Raw genomic sequence first — 17,161 nt, 5'->3', positions numbered from 1 at the left:
TCCTCTAACCAACCTTTCCAAAAAAGTTCGTTTCCTTAACTTCTATTCTTGAGATACTGACCAGTCTATATTCTTCTATCTTGGAATTTCTTTTATGTAACAGAACTTTCTGCCCTTTTCCTACTTTGTACCTTGCCATTGTTGATACAAACAACCTGGTCAGAAGCATCACTAAATTCTTTTACACACTCGCATAACATTGAAGCCAACATCCCATCCAATTCAGGGGCCGTATTCAAATTAAGATTTTTAATATCCTAAACAACTCCACTTTATTCACTTTTATTCTCATACCAATCACATCAGTCAATGCATTATTGCCACTTGGACGATAAACTAGTCCTTATTATGGAAAATGGTATTATGTAAGACTCCACATCAATGGTAATTCACTTTTTTTTCTATCTTTGTTGCTGATTATTTTTGTTGATTACATTAGTACTACTTATATCTGACATTTAAGCATATCTTTGTCATGCTTACATAATGATGAGTGAAATTTATTTAATGAAATATTACATTAGTAATTCATTTTAAAATTATCTATATCACTTACATATTATTGGAATTGGTAGAGATTGGAATGAAGCGACAGCATTTGGGAAAGAAAAATGAATTTCTCAAGTTCTTAAGAGATAACTTTCTCAGGCAGCATGTAAAGGAACGCATGCGAGGATCAAGAGTTTTAGAGCTGATTGTATTGTCATAGAATATAATTGTGAGTGGAGTTTCAAACTTTCCTCCAGTTGGTGAGAGTGATCATGAAGTGATCACCTGGTTGTGGCTAGGTGATCACTTCATGATCATCTGGTTGTGGCTAGCCATATGCAGACTTTTGTGGAGACAGTATATGTGTGTGGAATTATAAGACTGGTGATATGACAAGCTTAGGAGACAGCTTGGAGCTATAACATGGAATGAGGAGTTCAGCGATAAGTAAATAAATGCTGCTTGGGAACTGACAAAGAAATATATAACACTATCAATGTGTCAATGTATTCTGAAGGCCAAAAGGCTAAAAAGGTGTAAAATGGAAGAATGAGGAGCTAAAGCATGAAATCTGGAAGAAGAAGGTATTTTGGAGACAATACAAAATGAATAATGGTAATAATCAATTACATGAAGAGTATAAAGAACAATCCAAGAGAGTGATTCAGTTAGTAAGGAAAACAAAAGTGGAGTATGAGCAGCAATTGGCAAATAAGGCCAAGAAAAACTATAGAGAGTTTTTTAGATATGTGGCAAGTAGAAGGAAGAATGATCATAGTAAGATAATGTTAATGGATGAAAATGGTAGAATGGTAATTGCTGCAAAAGACATAGTTGAGGTATACAGTGATTAATTTATAAGGGTGTTTCATCCTGATCAGGATGGAATCATGAGGAACTTAAGTGTAATAGGATTTGATGATATATCACTCACCATGCATTTTAACGGAATGTTCCAGGAATTGACAGTTGCATTGGCATGCGTGTTTAATAACTCTTACAACAGTACAGGCTCCAAGAGAGTTTAAGTAGAGTAAAATTGTTCCACTGCATAAAGATGGTGATAAGGCTGTAAATTTTCAAGAACTATCTAGTAGAAGCAATGTCTAAATGTATTCCAAGGGTCAGAAGGTTAAATAAGGTAGGTGTGAATTGGATGAATAAAGAGATTAAGCATGTGATACAGAGAAAAAGGGCATTATGGAGCAGTATAAGAGAAGTGGTGATAACCAATTCCATGAGGATTACAAAGACAAGGCAAGGTGGGTGACTTGGTTGGTAAGGGTACCAAAAGTGAGGTATGAACAGCAGTTAGCTAATGAAGCCAAAAAAGAATCCTAAGAAGTTCTTTTGATATGTAGCCAGCAAAAGAAAGAATGATTATGGAAGGATGACACTGATTGGGGAAAATGGTATAAAGACAGCTGTTGCAGAAGATATAGTGGAGATACTTAATGAGCAGTTCATAAAGGTCTTTCAATCATGAATGTAACTTTGTGGAGAGATTGAGAGCAGTTGATGATGGGGAGAAGAGAATAACAGTAAGTGAGCAAGAGGTGTATGGGGGTTGAAAAAACTAGATGTTAATTAGGCTGTGAGACTTGATAATATATCACCACATATTCTAACAGAATGTGTCAGGGAGATGACATCTGCCTTGATATTTTTTTTAATATGAGATTTAATATAATAATGGGTCAAGTTCCTAAGTAGTCGAAGGAGGGGAAGGTTGTGCTGCTTCATAAGGGAGGCAATAGAACTCAAGCATCAAATTATAAACCTATCTATAATAGATTTAGTTTAATCCTTTATCCCAGTGAGAGCAAACAAAGTTTGCGCCTGAAAATATCTTCAGGACTAAATATAGTGTTGTACTATCTTATCCAGTAAGTAGTGCAACACCAAGGCAACTCGTGGCAAAGGTGGAGCAAGCTACCAGGCACTTCTAACCCAGTATCTCCCATAATGCAAAACACATTTCCTATGTGGATATGTATACTGTTATGCATTAAAGGGATTGGCCATCTACCCAGACTAGTTTCGACCTTTATTGAGGTCTCTTCAGTGGGAGCCAGGCCCAGAGCTGGAGATACCAGGCAGAAGCAGTAGCAAGTCATCTGTGCCTATGGGAGTTGCCAAAAGGTTTATCACCTTTTTTAAAAATTACTCTGGATTTAGAGAAAGATGTTGAAAATTTATTTATCACTAGGTTAGACTATAATAGATTTAGTTTAATCCTTTATCCCAGTGAGAGCAAACAAAGTTTGCGCCTGAAAATATCTTCAGGACTAAATATAGTGTTGTACTATCTTATCCAGTAAGTAGTGCAACACCAAGGCAACTCGAGGCAAAGGTGGAGCAAGCTACCAGGCACTTCTGAGTTACCTTGGTGTTGCACTGCTTACTGGATAAGATAGTACAACACTATATTTAGTCCTGAAGATATTTTCAGGCGCAAACTTTGTTTGCTCTCACTGGGATAAAGGATTAAACTAAATCTATTATAGTCTAACCTAGTGATAAATAAATTTTCAATATAAACCTATCTGTGTGTGTCAGATGTTGTGGTTAAGGTGTTGGAGAAGCTCCAACACCTTAACCACATTTTGCAAAGGCTTTTGATAGATTACCGCATGATAAGTTGATAGTGAAAATAGAGTGGATGGGGTTGGATATTAGATTAGTGCATTGTATCAGAGAATGGCTATCTGATAGGTATCAGAAAGTTGTCTATGAAGGAGCAATATCCTGGAAGAGGAAGGGACACTTGAGGCGCACTAGCGGTGTGCCTCAAGTGTCTGTTTTAGGGCCATTACTGTTTAACCTGCATGTTAATGATATTGGTAAAGATTTGGATGGGGATATTCAGTTGTTTGCAGATGATGCAAAGTTGGACGAACTAGGAAGAATAGAGATGTTGTGGCCTTACAAGAAGACTTGAATAGATTGAGTGAATGGAAACATGAATGGGAACAAGTTCAATGTTGCAAAACGTAAGGTTTTAAAATTTGGAAAACAAAGATGAGATGTTTTACAGGAGTACTTCAATAGATTGTATGAATATGCAGGTAAGTGGAATTATTAGTTCAATGTTGCAAAGTATAAGGTTTTGAGATTTGGTAAGCAATGATGGGATGCAAAGTATACACTTGGCAGGGAAACTTTAAAGGCAGATAACAAAGATGGTTTCAGGACTGTACAATGTTAGTTATGAGGATCGGCTGAGGGAATGTGGACTGCAGAGTTTGGTGGATAGAAGAAGGAGAGGTGATATGTTTGAGACTTTTAAGCTGTTGAGAGGTGGTTACAGGGTTGACACTGGGGAGTTCTTTCACTTGAAAGAACTCCCCAGTGTCAACCCTGTTTGGTTGAACAGCATGAAGGAGTGATGACAAGGAGCCATTCCTGAAAGTTACGAAAGAAACTGTGAGCAAGAGGGTGAGGAGTGGTTTATTTGCATGGAGGATGGTTGAACCATGGAATGCATTGCCTGATAGAAGTGGTGAGAGCGAGAGAACGGCCAATGAGTTTAAGGAGTGGTACGATAGACTTTGTGTTTCCTAGGAAGGACCTCCTGCGATGAGTCTTTTGACTCCATGGAAGCCTGAATAATAATAATAATAATAATAATAATGTAGAATTTATGCTTGGTGGGGATATATTGTTGAAAGTGGAGGAAATAAGAGATCTTAGGGTGATAGTGGATAAGGATCTGAAATTTAAGGGACACATTGCCAAAATTGTGAAGACAGCACAAAAACTTCTGGGAATGATGCAGAAGACACTGATTGTAGAAGCAGGAGATTCTTGTTCCATTGTTTAAGACTTTCATTAGGCCACACAAGGACTATTGTGCCCAGATTTGTTCACCTGGTTTTCAGATGGACGAAGAGATGTTGGAAAGGGTTCAGAGGTGACTGACTAAGGTAGCTTCTGACCTCTAGAATGTCAAATATGAGGAAAGATTGAAAACTGTATAAAGGTTCTGGTTCTCCCCTGATACAGCTTCCAGAAGTCATCCCTGGGAACTGTATAAAGATGATGTGAGCAGGGGAGTGAGAAGCAGGTATTTTGCGGAGTTGTGAGTGATTGGAATGCCTTGCCTGAAAGTGTGGTGTCTGCAGAGAATTTGAGTGTATTTAAAGTGCAGTATAATGAGTTGTGTGTATGATAATAGGACCTCCTAGATGAGTTTTTGACTCCATGGAGTCTTGGGTGATAATAATAATAATAATAATAATAATAACTTCAAATTATAGGCCAATCTGTATATCTGGAGTTGTGAAGGTACTGGAGAGATTGGTGAGAAGTAGAATACAGAAATAGGTTGATAACAGCAGTATCTTATGTGGTTATCAGCATGGGGTTATTAAAGGAAGATCATGTTTTTCTAACTTACTTATGTACTATAACAAGGTGACAAATATCTTGGACAGGGAGATGCATATACAGTGATGTACTTGGATTTTGCTAAAGCTTTTGATAGACTGCCACACGACAAGCTGTTAAATAAATTAAAACAGATGGGATTGGATAATAGACTTATGAGTTGGATCAGTGACTGGCTGTCAAATAGGTATCAGAAAGTTGTATGTGCAGGTGCAGTATCCTGAAAGAGGAAAGTCACTAGTGATGTATCGTAGGGTCAGTTTTGGGACCATTTTTGTGGTACTTGGTTAGTGATACAGGGATGGGTTTAACTAGTGATATGCAGTTGTTTGCAGATGATGAAAAATTGGGGAGAGCAATGCAGAGTCGAGCAGATATTATGGTCTTATAGGAGTACTTGAATAGATTGTACGAATATGCAGGTAAGTGGAACTATCAGTTCAATGTTGCAAAGTATAAGGTTTTTGAGATTTGGTAAGCAATGATGGGATGCAAAGTATACCCTTGGCAGGGAAACTTTAAAAGAAGTAGAGGAGATGAGAGATGTGGGAGTAATGTTGGACAAGGATCTTATATTTAGGGGCCACATTGCACAGGTTGTAATGATGTCACATCAGATAATGGCAATGATGTGGAGGACTCTGCAGAAATACAGAGGTTATGATGCCATTGTATAATATCTTGATCAGGCCTCATATGGATTACTGTGCACAGATTTGTCTCTAGGTTTTCATGGTGACAATGATATGTTAGAAAGGGTCCCTAGAAGATTCACAAATGGTAGTGGCCCTTGGAATGTGGAGTACGAGAACAGATTGGGAGAATGTAAGTCTGAGAGCCTTGTGAATAGGAGGAAAAGGCAGGGATATGATTGAGACATATAAGCTAGTCAGAGGTTATTATCAGGTTGACTGGAAGACATTTTTCATAGAATAGGAGAGGGAGTAGAACAAGAAGCCAATGCTTGAAACTCTATAAGGAGGGTGCAAGCAGAGGAGTGAGGAGATGGTTCTTTACGTGGAGAGTGGTTGGTGATGCATTGCCTGAATGTGTTGTGAATGTAGATACATTGAATCAGTTTAAAGCACGGTTGGATGAGCATTGTGTGTAATAGTGTGTACCTCCCCTAATGTAGTAATATTATTATTACATCTGACCATGGAGTCAGATGTTAATAATATTACTAAAAAATAAATGTAATATTACACATAAATTAGCAAGGTAGTAAGCAGGAGTTAAGAAATTTGTGACATTCAGCTATTGGAACACTAGGTGGATGGCAATAGCATAATTACCAGATTGCACCCTCCACAACATGTTTTATCTCCACGGAGGTGTAAAAATAGTAATTCTCAGTGGATAGGAATATAAGCATATTACCAACTGAACTGCTAAAATTCATCTTTTATTCTGCAAATATTATTTACTGCTACCTATGATGCAAATTTATTAACATTATGTGAAGGAGCTTTCTCATTTATCCCACTTAATTTTTTATTCTCTTTTAGGCAATCTGTAAATATTAATGTAGTTGGAACAAGAACTATCATAGAATTATGCCAAAAAATGACTCACCTTGTTGTAAGTATAATATTAATTTAATTATTATTATTATTATTATTATATCCATGAGTATCTATCATACCACTCCTTAAACTCATTCACTGTCAGGGAACTCAACTAATTCTGGCAATCCATTCTGCTCATTCACTACTCTCCATGCAAAAAATCTGGTCTGCACATACCACTACTAACCACACTCTTACACAACTTCCATGGTTGCCTCTAGTTCTCTATTTGTCATATATTGAAAATTTTCCTTTGTATCAATTTTATAAATCCCTTTTAATATCTTAAAAAGTTTCTATCATGTCCCATCTTTTCCACCTATCAACTAAACTTTGTAACCCACAAACCAGCAACCAACTTTTGCATCTTATGCCTTCTGAACTTCAACTCTCTATCCACCATTATCCCCATGTCCCTAGCCTTATCAATTTCCTATAATCCAGTACCATTCAATGTGAGACACTGTATGCAACCCTTTTTAACCCAAAGTGCATAACCTTACATTTTGCAACATTAAATTGACAGTCATTATCCTTTGCCTACAATGCCAATTTATTTAAATAATCTTGCAGGATATTTACATCACCTCCCCAGTCTTGCATCATCAACAAACAACTGATAATTATTTCTAAGCATGTACAGAAGTGAAAAGAACATTATGGGATGTTGCTAAGTGTTCAGCTGCTCTGAAAGAAGGAAAGGAACAAAGCAGGCAAAAAACTATTGAGTTTCTTTTTCTTCAATATATGAAGATGGCACAGAAATTAGAAGAAAGAAATGAAAGACCAAGGGAATATATCCTTGTATTAAGAGAAGTGTGAAGATTTTGCTAGTCATTAAGTCAGTTATTTCAGTTAATGCTGAAAAAGGAACTTTTTATTGATATCCAGTTCATTTAGAAATGGGCCCAGTGAAGTTTATTTATTTAGGATTATCAGTCTGATAAGTGGTTTCTAACAGTTGATATGGTTTAGTTATTTCTTCGGAAGCTTTAATAGAGTTTTATGAAGAATATTGACTTTCATATGGAAAGTTAATTCATTTTAAAGTGATGATATTATTATTATTATTATTCTCCTGACCTCCATTGAGTCACAAGACTCATTGTGGAAGGACAATACTAGTTAACACAGTCTATCATACTCCTTAAGCTGATCCACAGTCTGCACGTTCCCACTCTCTCAGGCAATGCATTCCATGCTCCTACCACCCTCCATGCAAAAAACTTATTTCTTACCCTTTTACAACTTCAGCGATGTTCCTTTCTCTTGTTCTACTATTGTACAGTCCTGATATTGTTTTTGTTATCCCTCTCCAAAGTTATTACTTCATCCTCTTCAAATCCCAGTGACCAGATCTGAGCACAGAAATCCAGATGTGGTCTGATCAAAGATTTATACAATGGGACCAGCACACTTTTATCTCTAATGGTCAATGTTCTCCTCAACATTGCCACAATTCTCTGAGATGTCTTCACGAGCTTTGCAACTCGGAATTTCAAATCTCTATTCTCAAACATTCAAAGATCCTCTGCTTCCTCCATATCTTCCAGCATCATTCCACCAAGTGAGTATAAAGCATGCATCTCATCTGTGGATCCCAAATTTTAAAACCTTACATTTGGTGTCATTAAACTGATATCACCATTCATTTGCCCATCTTTCCAGCTTATTCAAATCCTCCTGAAGAGCTAAAACATCAGCACTGTTACTAATAACCCTCTATTGCTGTCATCTCAAGAGAGGAGTAACCAGTACAATTACATTCCTTCTTAAAGTATGCCTTGCAGCAACTTAGGGTCAGCCTCCTCTCTCTCAGTATATTCACAGGGTTTTAAAGAATATTATTAGATTGTCACTCAGTGAAGTATCTATTACAGTAAAGTTGGATCATTATTTGGAGACAGAATTTTCCAGGCAATATTCTCCTTCCTGGTTAGTGGGGGATATCATCCTGCATCATCTTTTCAATCCATGTAGAAAGAGAAAGAGCATTTATGCCCATATAAAGGCATTATATGAGAAGAAAGAAATGTTTGTGTTAGAACAATGCTGTATGGGGCATCTCCTCCTCCAATTTGATGTGCATGAGGAGTTTGTCCAGTTTTGGAGAGATGTCTTTTCCACTCCACCACCATACCAACCTGATTAATTCCTTCCTTCTATTTCAATGTCCATTCCAAATATTCTTTTGATGAAATATTCTTTTGATGAAATAAAGTCTTTACTTCGGGCCACTTCATCAGCTGCAGTACTGCTTTACTGCTGCAAAGCTCAGGTGGGTCCCTCTGCCTATCTTGCAAGATCTTCTGTTTACCAAATGTATACCATCGTATCTTTGCCAGTCAAGAATGGTGTTCATTCCAAAGAAGGAAAATCTCCTATTCTCTTACATAAAGTATTAGTTAAACATCTTCAGTCATACATCCAACATGATTTTAGGCTGCGAGCCTTCATCCCTGTGGATGTCTGTGCTGAGAATATCTTCATTCTTTCCTCTCTCTCTGAATCCCAACACCAACTTTGGCCTTTCTTTATTGCAACCTTGGACATCCAGAAGGTCTTTGACAGAGCTTTCCTCACCTATGTATCAGGGATTTACTATGGAAATTCCCTTACTATTACCCTGAGTTCTTGGTCAACATCCAACCCAGCACTTAGGGGTGTACACTAAAGAGTCTCTCTCTCTCTCATTTTCTTAAATTGTATTATTGATGAGTTTCTTCACTTTCTTCCAAGCCATGTTGACTACTCTCTTGACACAACCACTGTTAATGCTATGGCATTCGCTGATGACTCTATACTCATAATCCCTACTAGATAGAGAAGGCTTGCAGGAAGTCCTCGTGAAGCAGTTGATTTCCTTGAAGTTCAAGGCCTAAACATCAATGTGAAAAAGTCAAATATGCTTTTTCCTGTCCCCTCAGGAAGAGAGAAGGAATTGAAGATTAAGAGTTTTTCCTGCAATGCATGTCTATCTCAGTTCTTGAGGAGTCGAGATAACTTGGCATCATTACATTTCCAACTGCATGTTATATTGGTGGGATTATGCTTGGAGAGATTGAGGAGACTAGGGATCTTGGATTTATGGTGAACAGGAATTTGAATTTCAAAGGTCGGGTCATATAGCAGAAATTGCAATTACAACTCATAGTATTATGTAATGCTGAAACAAACATTGCCATAGAAATAGGGAAGCCATTTCACTTCTGTGGACTTGATACAACCACACCCGGACTGTTATATGTAGATTTGGTTTCATTGTTTCTGAGAGGATAAAAGGGGCTATGGAAAGGTGCAAAGAAGAGGTACAAAGATGACATTGGATTACAGAATGTAGATTACAAGGATGTATTGAGAATATGTGGCCTGTAGAAAGAGGGGAGATATGACAAATAATAAGATATGATAAACTTCTGAATTGGTGTTATAGGATAGGTTGATGAAATTTTTTGTTATATGAAAGGTGGGGAGAGGACAAGGGACATCAGTAGAAGTTAAGTTTGTGTTCAGTTTAGAAAAGGGTGAGAGCTACATTTTTCTCTCAGTGCATTGAGTGAGTGGAAGTTTTCCTGTCGAAGTCGTAAGTGTGTCTAGTATGAATGAATTTAAAGGAAATTAGGATTTTTTAAAAAGTGATTTTTATGGTGCAAAGATATCAAATGTCATACTGCACTAGGACACAGGTTACAGCAGTGCATATGGTAAATGGTTAGTAGGACAATCACAAACATCCATTCCCTTTGGAGGGATTTGAAGCTGCAGCCTCTTGTCTGAAGAGTGGGTATGCTAACCACTCGGCCAACCAGGCAAGCAGGAAAGTTAGAACAACTGGTGTGGGTGATGTATGACCACAATGAGTCCTTGATTCTCTCTCTCTCTCTCTCTGGAGTTCTCTGATAATAATTATAAGAAGGGTCACTACTCAAATGTTTGCAATTTTTAGTGAGGTCTCACAAGTGGATGCTTAACCCATTGAGATACTTACAGCTAATTCACTGGCAGAAGTCACATTTCCACATGCAAGTAGCAAAATATGTTTCCCCATACTACTGTACTTTAGATTAGGGATAGTTATAGCAAGTTGGAAAGGATGAGACCACAATAAAAAAAACAATGCATAGCAAACTTTCTTGAGAAGGGCTGTGCATTACATGATGCTTGGACAACTTGATGGGAAGCCACTCTATATACAAATAGCCTAGTTCTGAGGATAGTTCCCATGTAAACTTTCATTTGCTCATAGTTTGGTAAAATACGCAAAAACAAGAATATGATTTTTGCAAGTATAATTTAACTACACAAGGTTGTGGTTTATATACCTATCTATTTTATATATATTATGATTTATGGATTACATTACATTACATTGAATCTGCTTTTAAAAGTGTCACTCTTACATATATAAAATTGTTTTACCACAGGCCTTAGTTCACGTGTCCACTGCTTATAGCTATTGCAACAGGAAAGAAATTGATGAAATACTTTATCCTGAGCCAGTACCACCACAGAAGATTGTTGAAGCTACAGAGTATGTCTTAAATTCATTATTTGTTGTCCTCATTTTGTATAATAGTATATACATGTCTAAGATCACTTTTAAATTCATTTTCAAAAAGTTGTTCAGATATATGACAAAGTTTGGTAATATCTTCATGTAAGAGAACTTTGGAAGGCAGTTTTTCATTTCATACTTAATAGAATTATAGCTTTATTTGCATTACTTAGATTTTTTTCTCCTTATTCTCTAAAATGAAAATAGAATTATTATTATAAGTTATAATTACACCACCACTACAGTGTCACATGTCTTATATGTTGTCATTTACACAAATGGTCAGTCAGGTCTAGATGACCATGCCTTGTGGATAACTTGTGCAGAAAATCATATGGGAAAAAAACAAAACAAAAAAAAAAACTTTGCTTCACTGTAGCAAATGCAGACTTGAAAACCTTTTTCAGAATTAGCAGATTTACATAACCATAATCATCACTAATTTCCTGACTTAATCTTGTAGTACTATCATAATAACTTATCATAAAAACATAATAACACCCTTTGAGGATACATATCAGGAAATTGGTGATGATTATGGTTATGTAAATCTGCTAATTGGTCGATTGGTAGAGCCACTACTAATGGCTCGAAAAAAGTTAAGCAAGTTTGAGCATGGTTAGTAGTTGGAAGGAGTTCAATCATTCGATGCTGTTGGCACACTCTCCCTCGATGAGTCTTTGGACTCCCTGGAGGTGTTACATCATAATAATAATAATAATAACAACAATACGTATGTTGAGGCTTAAGTGCTGTGAAGAATCCATGTTAGAGGTTTAATGGAATATTAACATTAGAGGTTTAATGGAATATTAACAGCACTGAGAAAGGATTAAAACTAATTTTAACACTTCCAATATTTCATCTCTGTCACAGAGACATCTTCGAGGATTACAAAAACTTTTTGTAACAACACACAAATACAATACAAAGTGGAACTAAAGTCCTATCTAGGTGGTGCGCCCTCTATGGGCATTTGCAGGTGGCCTGGGATGTAAAAAGGGACCTCCGATACTTACAGTTTCCCAAATTTTGGGAAGTTTAATGCAACCGTATTTGTTTAAATTAGGTTGAGATATTAACAGCACTGAGAAAGGATTAAAACTAATTTTAACACTTCCAATATTTCATCTCCTAATATTTCAACCTAATTTAAACAAATACAGTTGCATTAAACTTCCCCAAATTTGGGAAACTGTAATTATCAGAGATCCCTCTTTCCATCCCAGGCCGCCTGCAAATGCCCATAAGGGTGCACCACCTAGATAGAACATTAGTTTCACTTTGTATTGTATTTGTGTGTGTGTTGTTACAAAAAGTTTTTGTAATCCCCGAAGATGTCTCTGTGACAGAGAAGAAATATTGGAAGTATTAAAATTAGTTTTAATCCTTTCTCAGTGCTGTTAATATTCCATTAAGCCTCTAACATGAATAATAATAATAATTATTAATCTCCTATCAACAATTTTTTTTAAAATTAGTCTGTTGCTTGTCAGTACTCCAGTATTGTCATAATCTAACACTTCATTCTTCTAAGGCGCTTCTGACTAAATCAATGCAGCTAGACATTGATCTTCCTTTGGGTCTCTTTTCTGGCATCTTGACAATAAACACCTGTTTTGCTAACCTTTTCTCTCCCATTCTGTGGAAATGACCATATCACCTTAAATTAGCCTTGCTCACACATTCTTGAATACAAACAATGTCAAGTTATTGTTATTATTATTATTATTCAGGTCTCCATGGAGTCAAAAGACTCATTGCGGGAGATATTTCCAAGGAAACACAAAGTCTATCATACCCTCCGTGCAAAAAAACCACTCCTCACCCTCTTGTGCACAGCTTCCTTTCGTAACTTACAGGGATGGCCCCTTGTTAGCACTCCCTCACTCCCTCCTCTGTTCCACCAAGCGAAAGAACTCCCCAGTGTCAACCCCTCTCAATAGTTAAAAGTCCCAATCATATCACCTCTCCTTCTATACACCAAACTCTGCAGTCCACATTCCCTCAACTGATCCTTATAACTAACATTGTACAGTCCTGAAACCATCTTTATTATCTGCTTCTGTATCCTTTCTACAGTTAGTTTATCCCCTTCAAATCCTGGGGACCAAATTTGAGAATGATAGGCTAAGTGTGTGGTCTGATCAGGATCTTATACAAAGGAATTGGTATCTCCACGTCTGGGCCTGGCTCCCACTGAAGAGACCTCAATAAAGGTCAAAACTAGTCTGGATAGTGGCCCTCCCCTTAATGCATAATATTATACATATCTGCAAGGAGATGTGTTTTGCATTATGGGAGATACTGAGATAGGAGTGATGTTAGCTTGCTCCACCTTTGCAATGACTTTCTCGGTGTTGTACTACCTTACCCCAGTCCCGAAGATACTTTCAGGTGCAAACTTTGTTTGCACACACTTGGATAAAGGATTAAACTAAATTTATTATAGTCTAACCAAGTGAAAAATAAATTTTCAACATCTTTCTCTAAATCCGGAGTAATTTAATAAAAAGGTGTCACACCTTTTGGCAACTCCTATAGGTAGAGATGACCTTGCTATTGCTTCTGCCTAGTATCTCCACATCTGGGCCTGGCTCTCACTGAAGAGACCTCAATAAAGGTCGAAACTAGTCTGGGTAGTGGCCCTCCCCTTAATGCATAACATTATACATATCCACAAGGAGATGTGTTTTGCATTATGGGAGATACTGAGATAGGAGTGATGTTAGCTCCCTCCACCTTTGCAATGAGTTGCACTACCTTACCCCAGTCCTGAAGATACTTTCAGGCACAAACTTTTGTTTGCTCACACTTGGATAAAGGATTAAACTAAATTTATTATTTTATACAAAGGAATGATAACTATTTTATCTCTGCAGGTCAGCATCCTTCTCAGTGCTGCAGCAATCCTCTGGGTTACCTTCACCACCTTTGCAATATGCTCCCTAAATTTCATTTTTTTCTATCAATCATCACCCCCAGATCTCTTGTTCCCCTACTTCCTCCAGTGCAGCTCCTCCAATCGAGTATGCATCCTCCCGTCAATGTATTCAAAACTTCAAGACTTCGCATTTTACTGCATTAAACCGACGACCCCATTCATTTCCCCATCTATCTAGTTTATCCAAATCCTCTTGCAGGGTTGCCACATCTGCACTATTACTAATAACCCTTCCCAGCTTCCCATCATCTGCAAACAGCTGAATATCCTCTGCAATCCACTGACACTGTCATTAATATAAAGGTTCAGGTTCCAATACTTAGCCATGTAGACCCCCTGTGTAACCTTCTGCCTTCTTGATATTGCCCCACCATTCACAACTCTCTGATATCTATCAAACAGCCAACCCTGAATCCAGTTGACTAACCTGACATCTAAACACATGTGCTGCAACTGAAATATCAGCTTATCATGTGGCACCCTGTCAAATGCCTTTACAAAATCCAAAAAAATGGCAGTATATGCCTTTCCTTCATCAACTACTCTTGTCACTTTATTATAAAAGGCAATCATATTAATAAAGCAAGAGCACCCCTTAACAAATCCATGTTGACTCTCACAGATAACATTACCCTCATCTGCCCAATGCTGTATACAGTCCATCACTAATTTCTCCAAGATCTTAACAACTACTGATGAAACACAAACTGGCCTATAATTACACACTTCCAAACTGGCACACAATTACACACATAATTACCACCCTTATGCAAAGGCACTATTTTACCTTCCTTCAATTCCTTGGGCATCTTTCCCATAGCCAGACTTTCAATGAAAAGCCTGGTCAACAGAGCTGTCAGTTCTTTAGCAGATTCTCTCAGAACCCGTGGCAAAATACTATCCGGTCCCACAGCTTCATGATAAAGTTCTTCCTAATGTCTTCATTTTAAATATGATTCTGCCATTGATGTCATCTGTTCATGACTCTAATTTTTCTAACAACTCTCATATCTGTGGTCTCCAGTCTTTGATCAATTGCTTTATTTCTAACCAGCTCTCAGATGTAGTGAACTTAAAATTGGCTTGAACACTGTCTTGTATACTGCTAGTTTAATGTTTTGGCTAAATTCTTATTCTATATTGAAGAGGAATTTCACATTCACTATTTCATATTGAATTTCTTATTCCATTTGATTAACTGTGGAAAGAGTGCAGAAACTTATACCAAAGATGATATCTGTACTGTATAATGTTAGTTATGAGGATAGGCTGAGGGAATGTGGACTGCAGAATTTGGTAGAGAGAACAAAGAGCAGTGATATAATTCAGACTTTTAAACTGTTTAGAGGTAGCTACAGGGTTGATATAAGGGAGTTCTTTCATTTAGTGGAACAGGGGGAAAGAGCGAGGACAAGGGGCCACCCCTGAAAGTTATGAAAGGAAGTTGTGAGCAAGAGGGTGAGAAGTGGTTTCTTTTCATGGAGGATGAAATCTATTGCCTGATAGAATGATTCAATTCGAAGCACAAAAGATCAGTGAGTACCAGGAGTGGTATGATAGATTTTGTGTTTTGTAGGGTTGACCTAACCACGATGAGTTTTGTAACTCCGTGTAGGCCTGAATCTATAATATTAATAATATTGCACATTCAAGAGTGCTTAAGGGTCAAAGCTGTATGACTTCCATATAGCCTTTAAAGGAATACGGAGAACCGACCAGGGTTTCTGACCTAATGGCCAATCCTCACCTTCTCGTGGTGCACCCTGTTAGGTGTCTACCTGGATAATGAATGCACGAGGATGGGCTGGCAACTTGGGATTAAGCCAACCAAATTGTATTCTTATTGGCTTAAACCAAAACATAAATGATGGTACAACATGACAGAATTTTATGCCGGCTGGGGCGTCGCCCGGTTAAACAAGGCCCCAGTTGTTTTTGCCAGGAAACCAGGGCAAACAGTGAAAAGTCAGCTACTGGAACAAATCTGAAAACACACCCCAACTCAACATCACCAGAGTTAAAGATCAGTACTATCAACATACGAAGCCTGAGGCAAAGAAATGGATTTAGCTTAGTTATTAGATAAGTACCAGATTGACATAATAGGAGTGACTGAAACACAAAAAAACAAAAACTGGTGAGATCTTTCTGAGCAATAAATACAAAATGTTATATTCAGGCAGTGAAAATCAAGGAAAAGAAGAAGTAGCCATAGTATTCAACACTAAATACAAAGCTAATCTTCTTGAATGGCAGGCAGTCTCAAGTAGAGTGATGTGGGCAAATCTCAGAATGGGGAACTGGACAATGAGACCTATTTGTGCCTATGGTCCCACAGAAGGTTCTACTAAGGTAGAAGTGGAGGAATTTTTTGAGGCTTTAGAGAAAGCAACTGACACAATGAAAAAGGAAAAGTTGGTCCTTGTTGAGGATCTAAATAGCAGAGTAGGAAATGATTATCAGACACAAAAATATTTTGGGAAAATTTGGAGAAAAGAGCAAAGCTAATAATAATGGCAAATATAGTATGCCCACCATTTGTAGATCTCTGCTTGGCGTTTTGCCAAGAATAGTCGATTCATGCTGAAGGGAAGAAAGAAATGAAGGATGTACGAATTGGTCGCCAACATGCGAAATCACGTGCTTTCTTGTCTGTCGCTGTATTAATAGTAGCTTGATTTTTGTTGTTGCTTTTTTGCATTATTTTTTTATTATTAATTTGTATGATGGATCCAGTACAGTCAACAAGTTCTGTTGTTAAACGTTTCAGTAGCTCTTGCAAAATTGAATAATGTGCTGACATTCTGTGAAAAAGAATTGTTAAAAGGTCTCCTTGTTCCCCTTTCTCAAGTCATGAAACGTGCGAGTACAATTGCAGGTGTATCAGGGTCGACTGTTAAAAGAATTCGTAGGGAATCAAAAGGTGAAGGTAAGCCAAAATTTAAAACTCCTAAAAAAAGCGCCAGAGAAAGAAAACCATCGAAACTGTAGCTCTCAAATACTGCATTCTAGATAAAACAATGTCACTTCGCTCCATGATAAGTTTCCTTTTATTCTGGGACTTTTTAAAACAAAATCTGATTTCATGAAGTATTTTCCTTAAAGTTTCTCTTTTCCAAGGAAAATTAATTTTTTCTTTAAGCAAAATACTTCATGAAATCAGATTTTGTTTTAAAAAGTCCCAGAATAAAAGGAAACTTATCATGGAGCGAAGTG

General features: G+C 37.3%; 1 protein-coding gene across 1 annotated transcript in view; it reads left to right on the top strand.

Moving 5' to 3' along the window:
* The window catches only part of LOC150106147 (putative fatty acyl-CoA reductase CG5065), a 212,891-nt gene that overhangs the window by 102,883 nt on the left and 92,847 nt on the right, over nucleotides 1–17,161 (top strand). The window contains exons 5-6 of the mRNA XM_090393891.1: nucleotides 6,387–6,459; nucleotides 10,871–10,977. Of these exons, the coding sequence (XP_090250017.1) occupies nucleotides 6,387–6,459; nucleotides 10,871–10,977 (180 nt within the window). The remainder of the gene's footprint in view (nucleotides 1–6,386; nucleotides 6,460–10,870; nucleotides 10,978–17,161) is intronic.

This window comes from Typopeltis vanoorti, chromosome 6, assembly GCF_054136105.1.
Source record: "Typopeltis vanoorti isolate ZY-2024b chromosome 6, IOZ_Tvanoo_1.0, whole genome shotgun sequence".
NCBI classification, from domain to species: domain Eukaryota; kingdom Metazoa; phylum Arthropoda; class Arachnida; order Uropygi; family Thelyphonidae; genus Typopeltis; species Typopeltis vanoorti.
The sequence above is the reverse complement of the archived record's forward strand: the minus strand, read 5'-3'. Positions and strand labels throughout refer to the sequence as shown.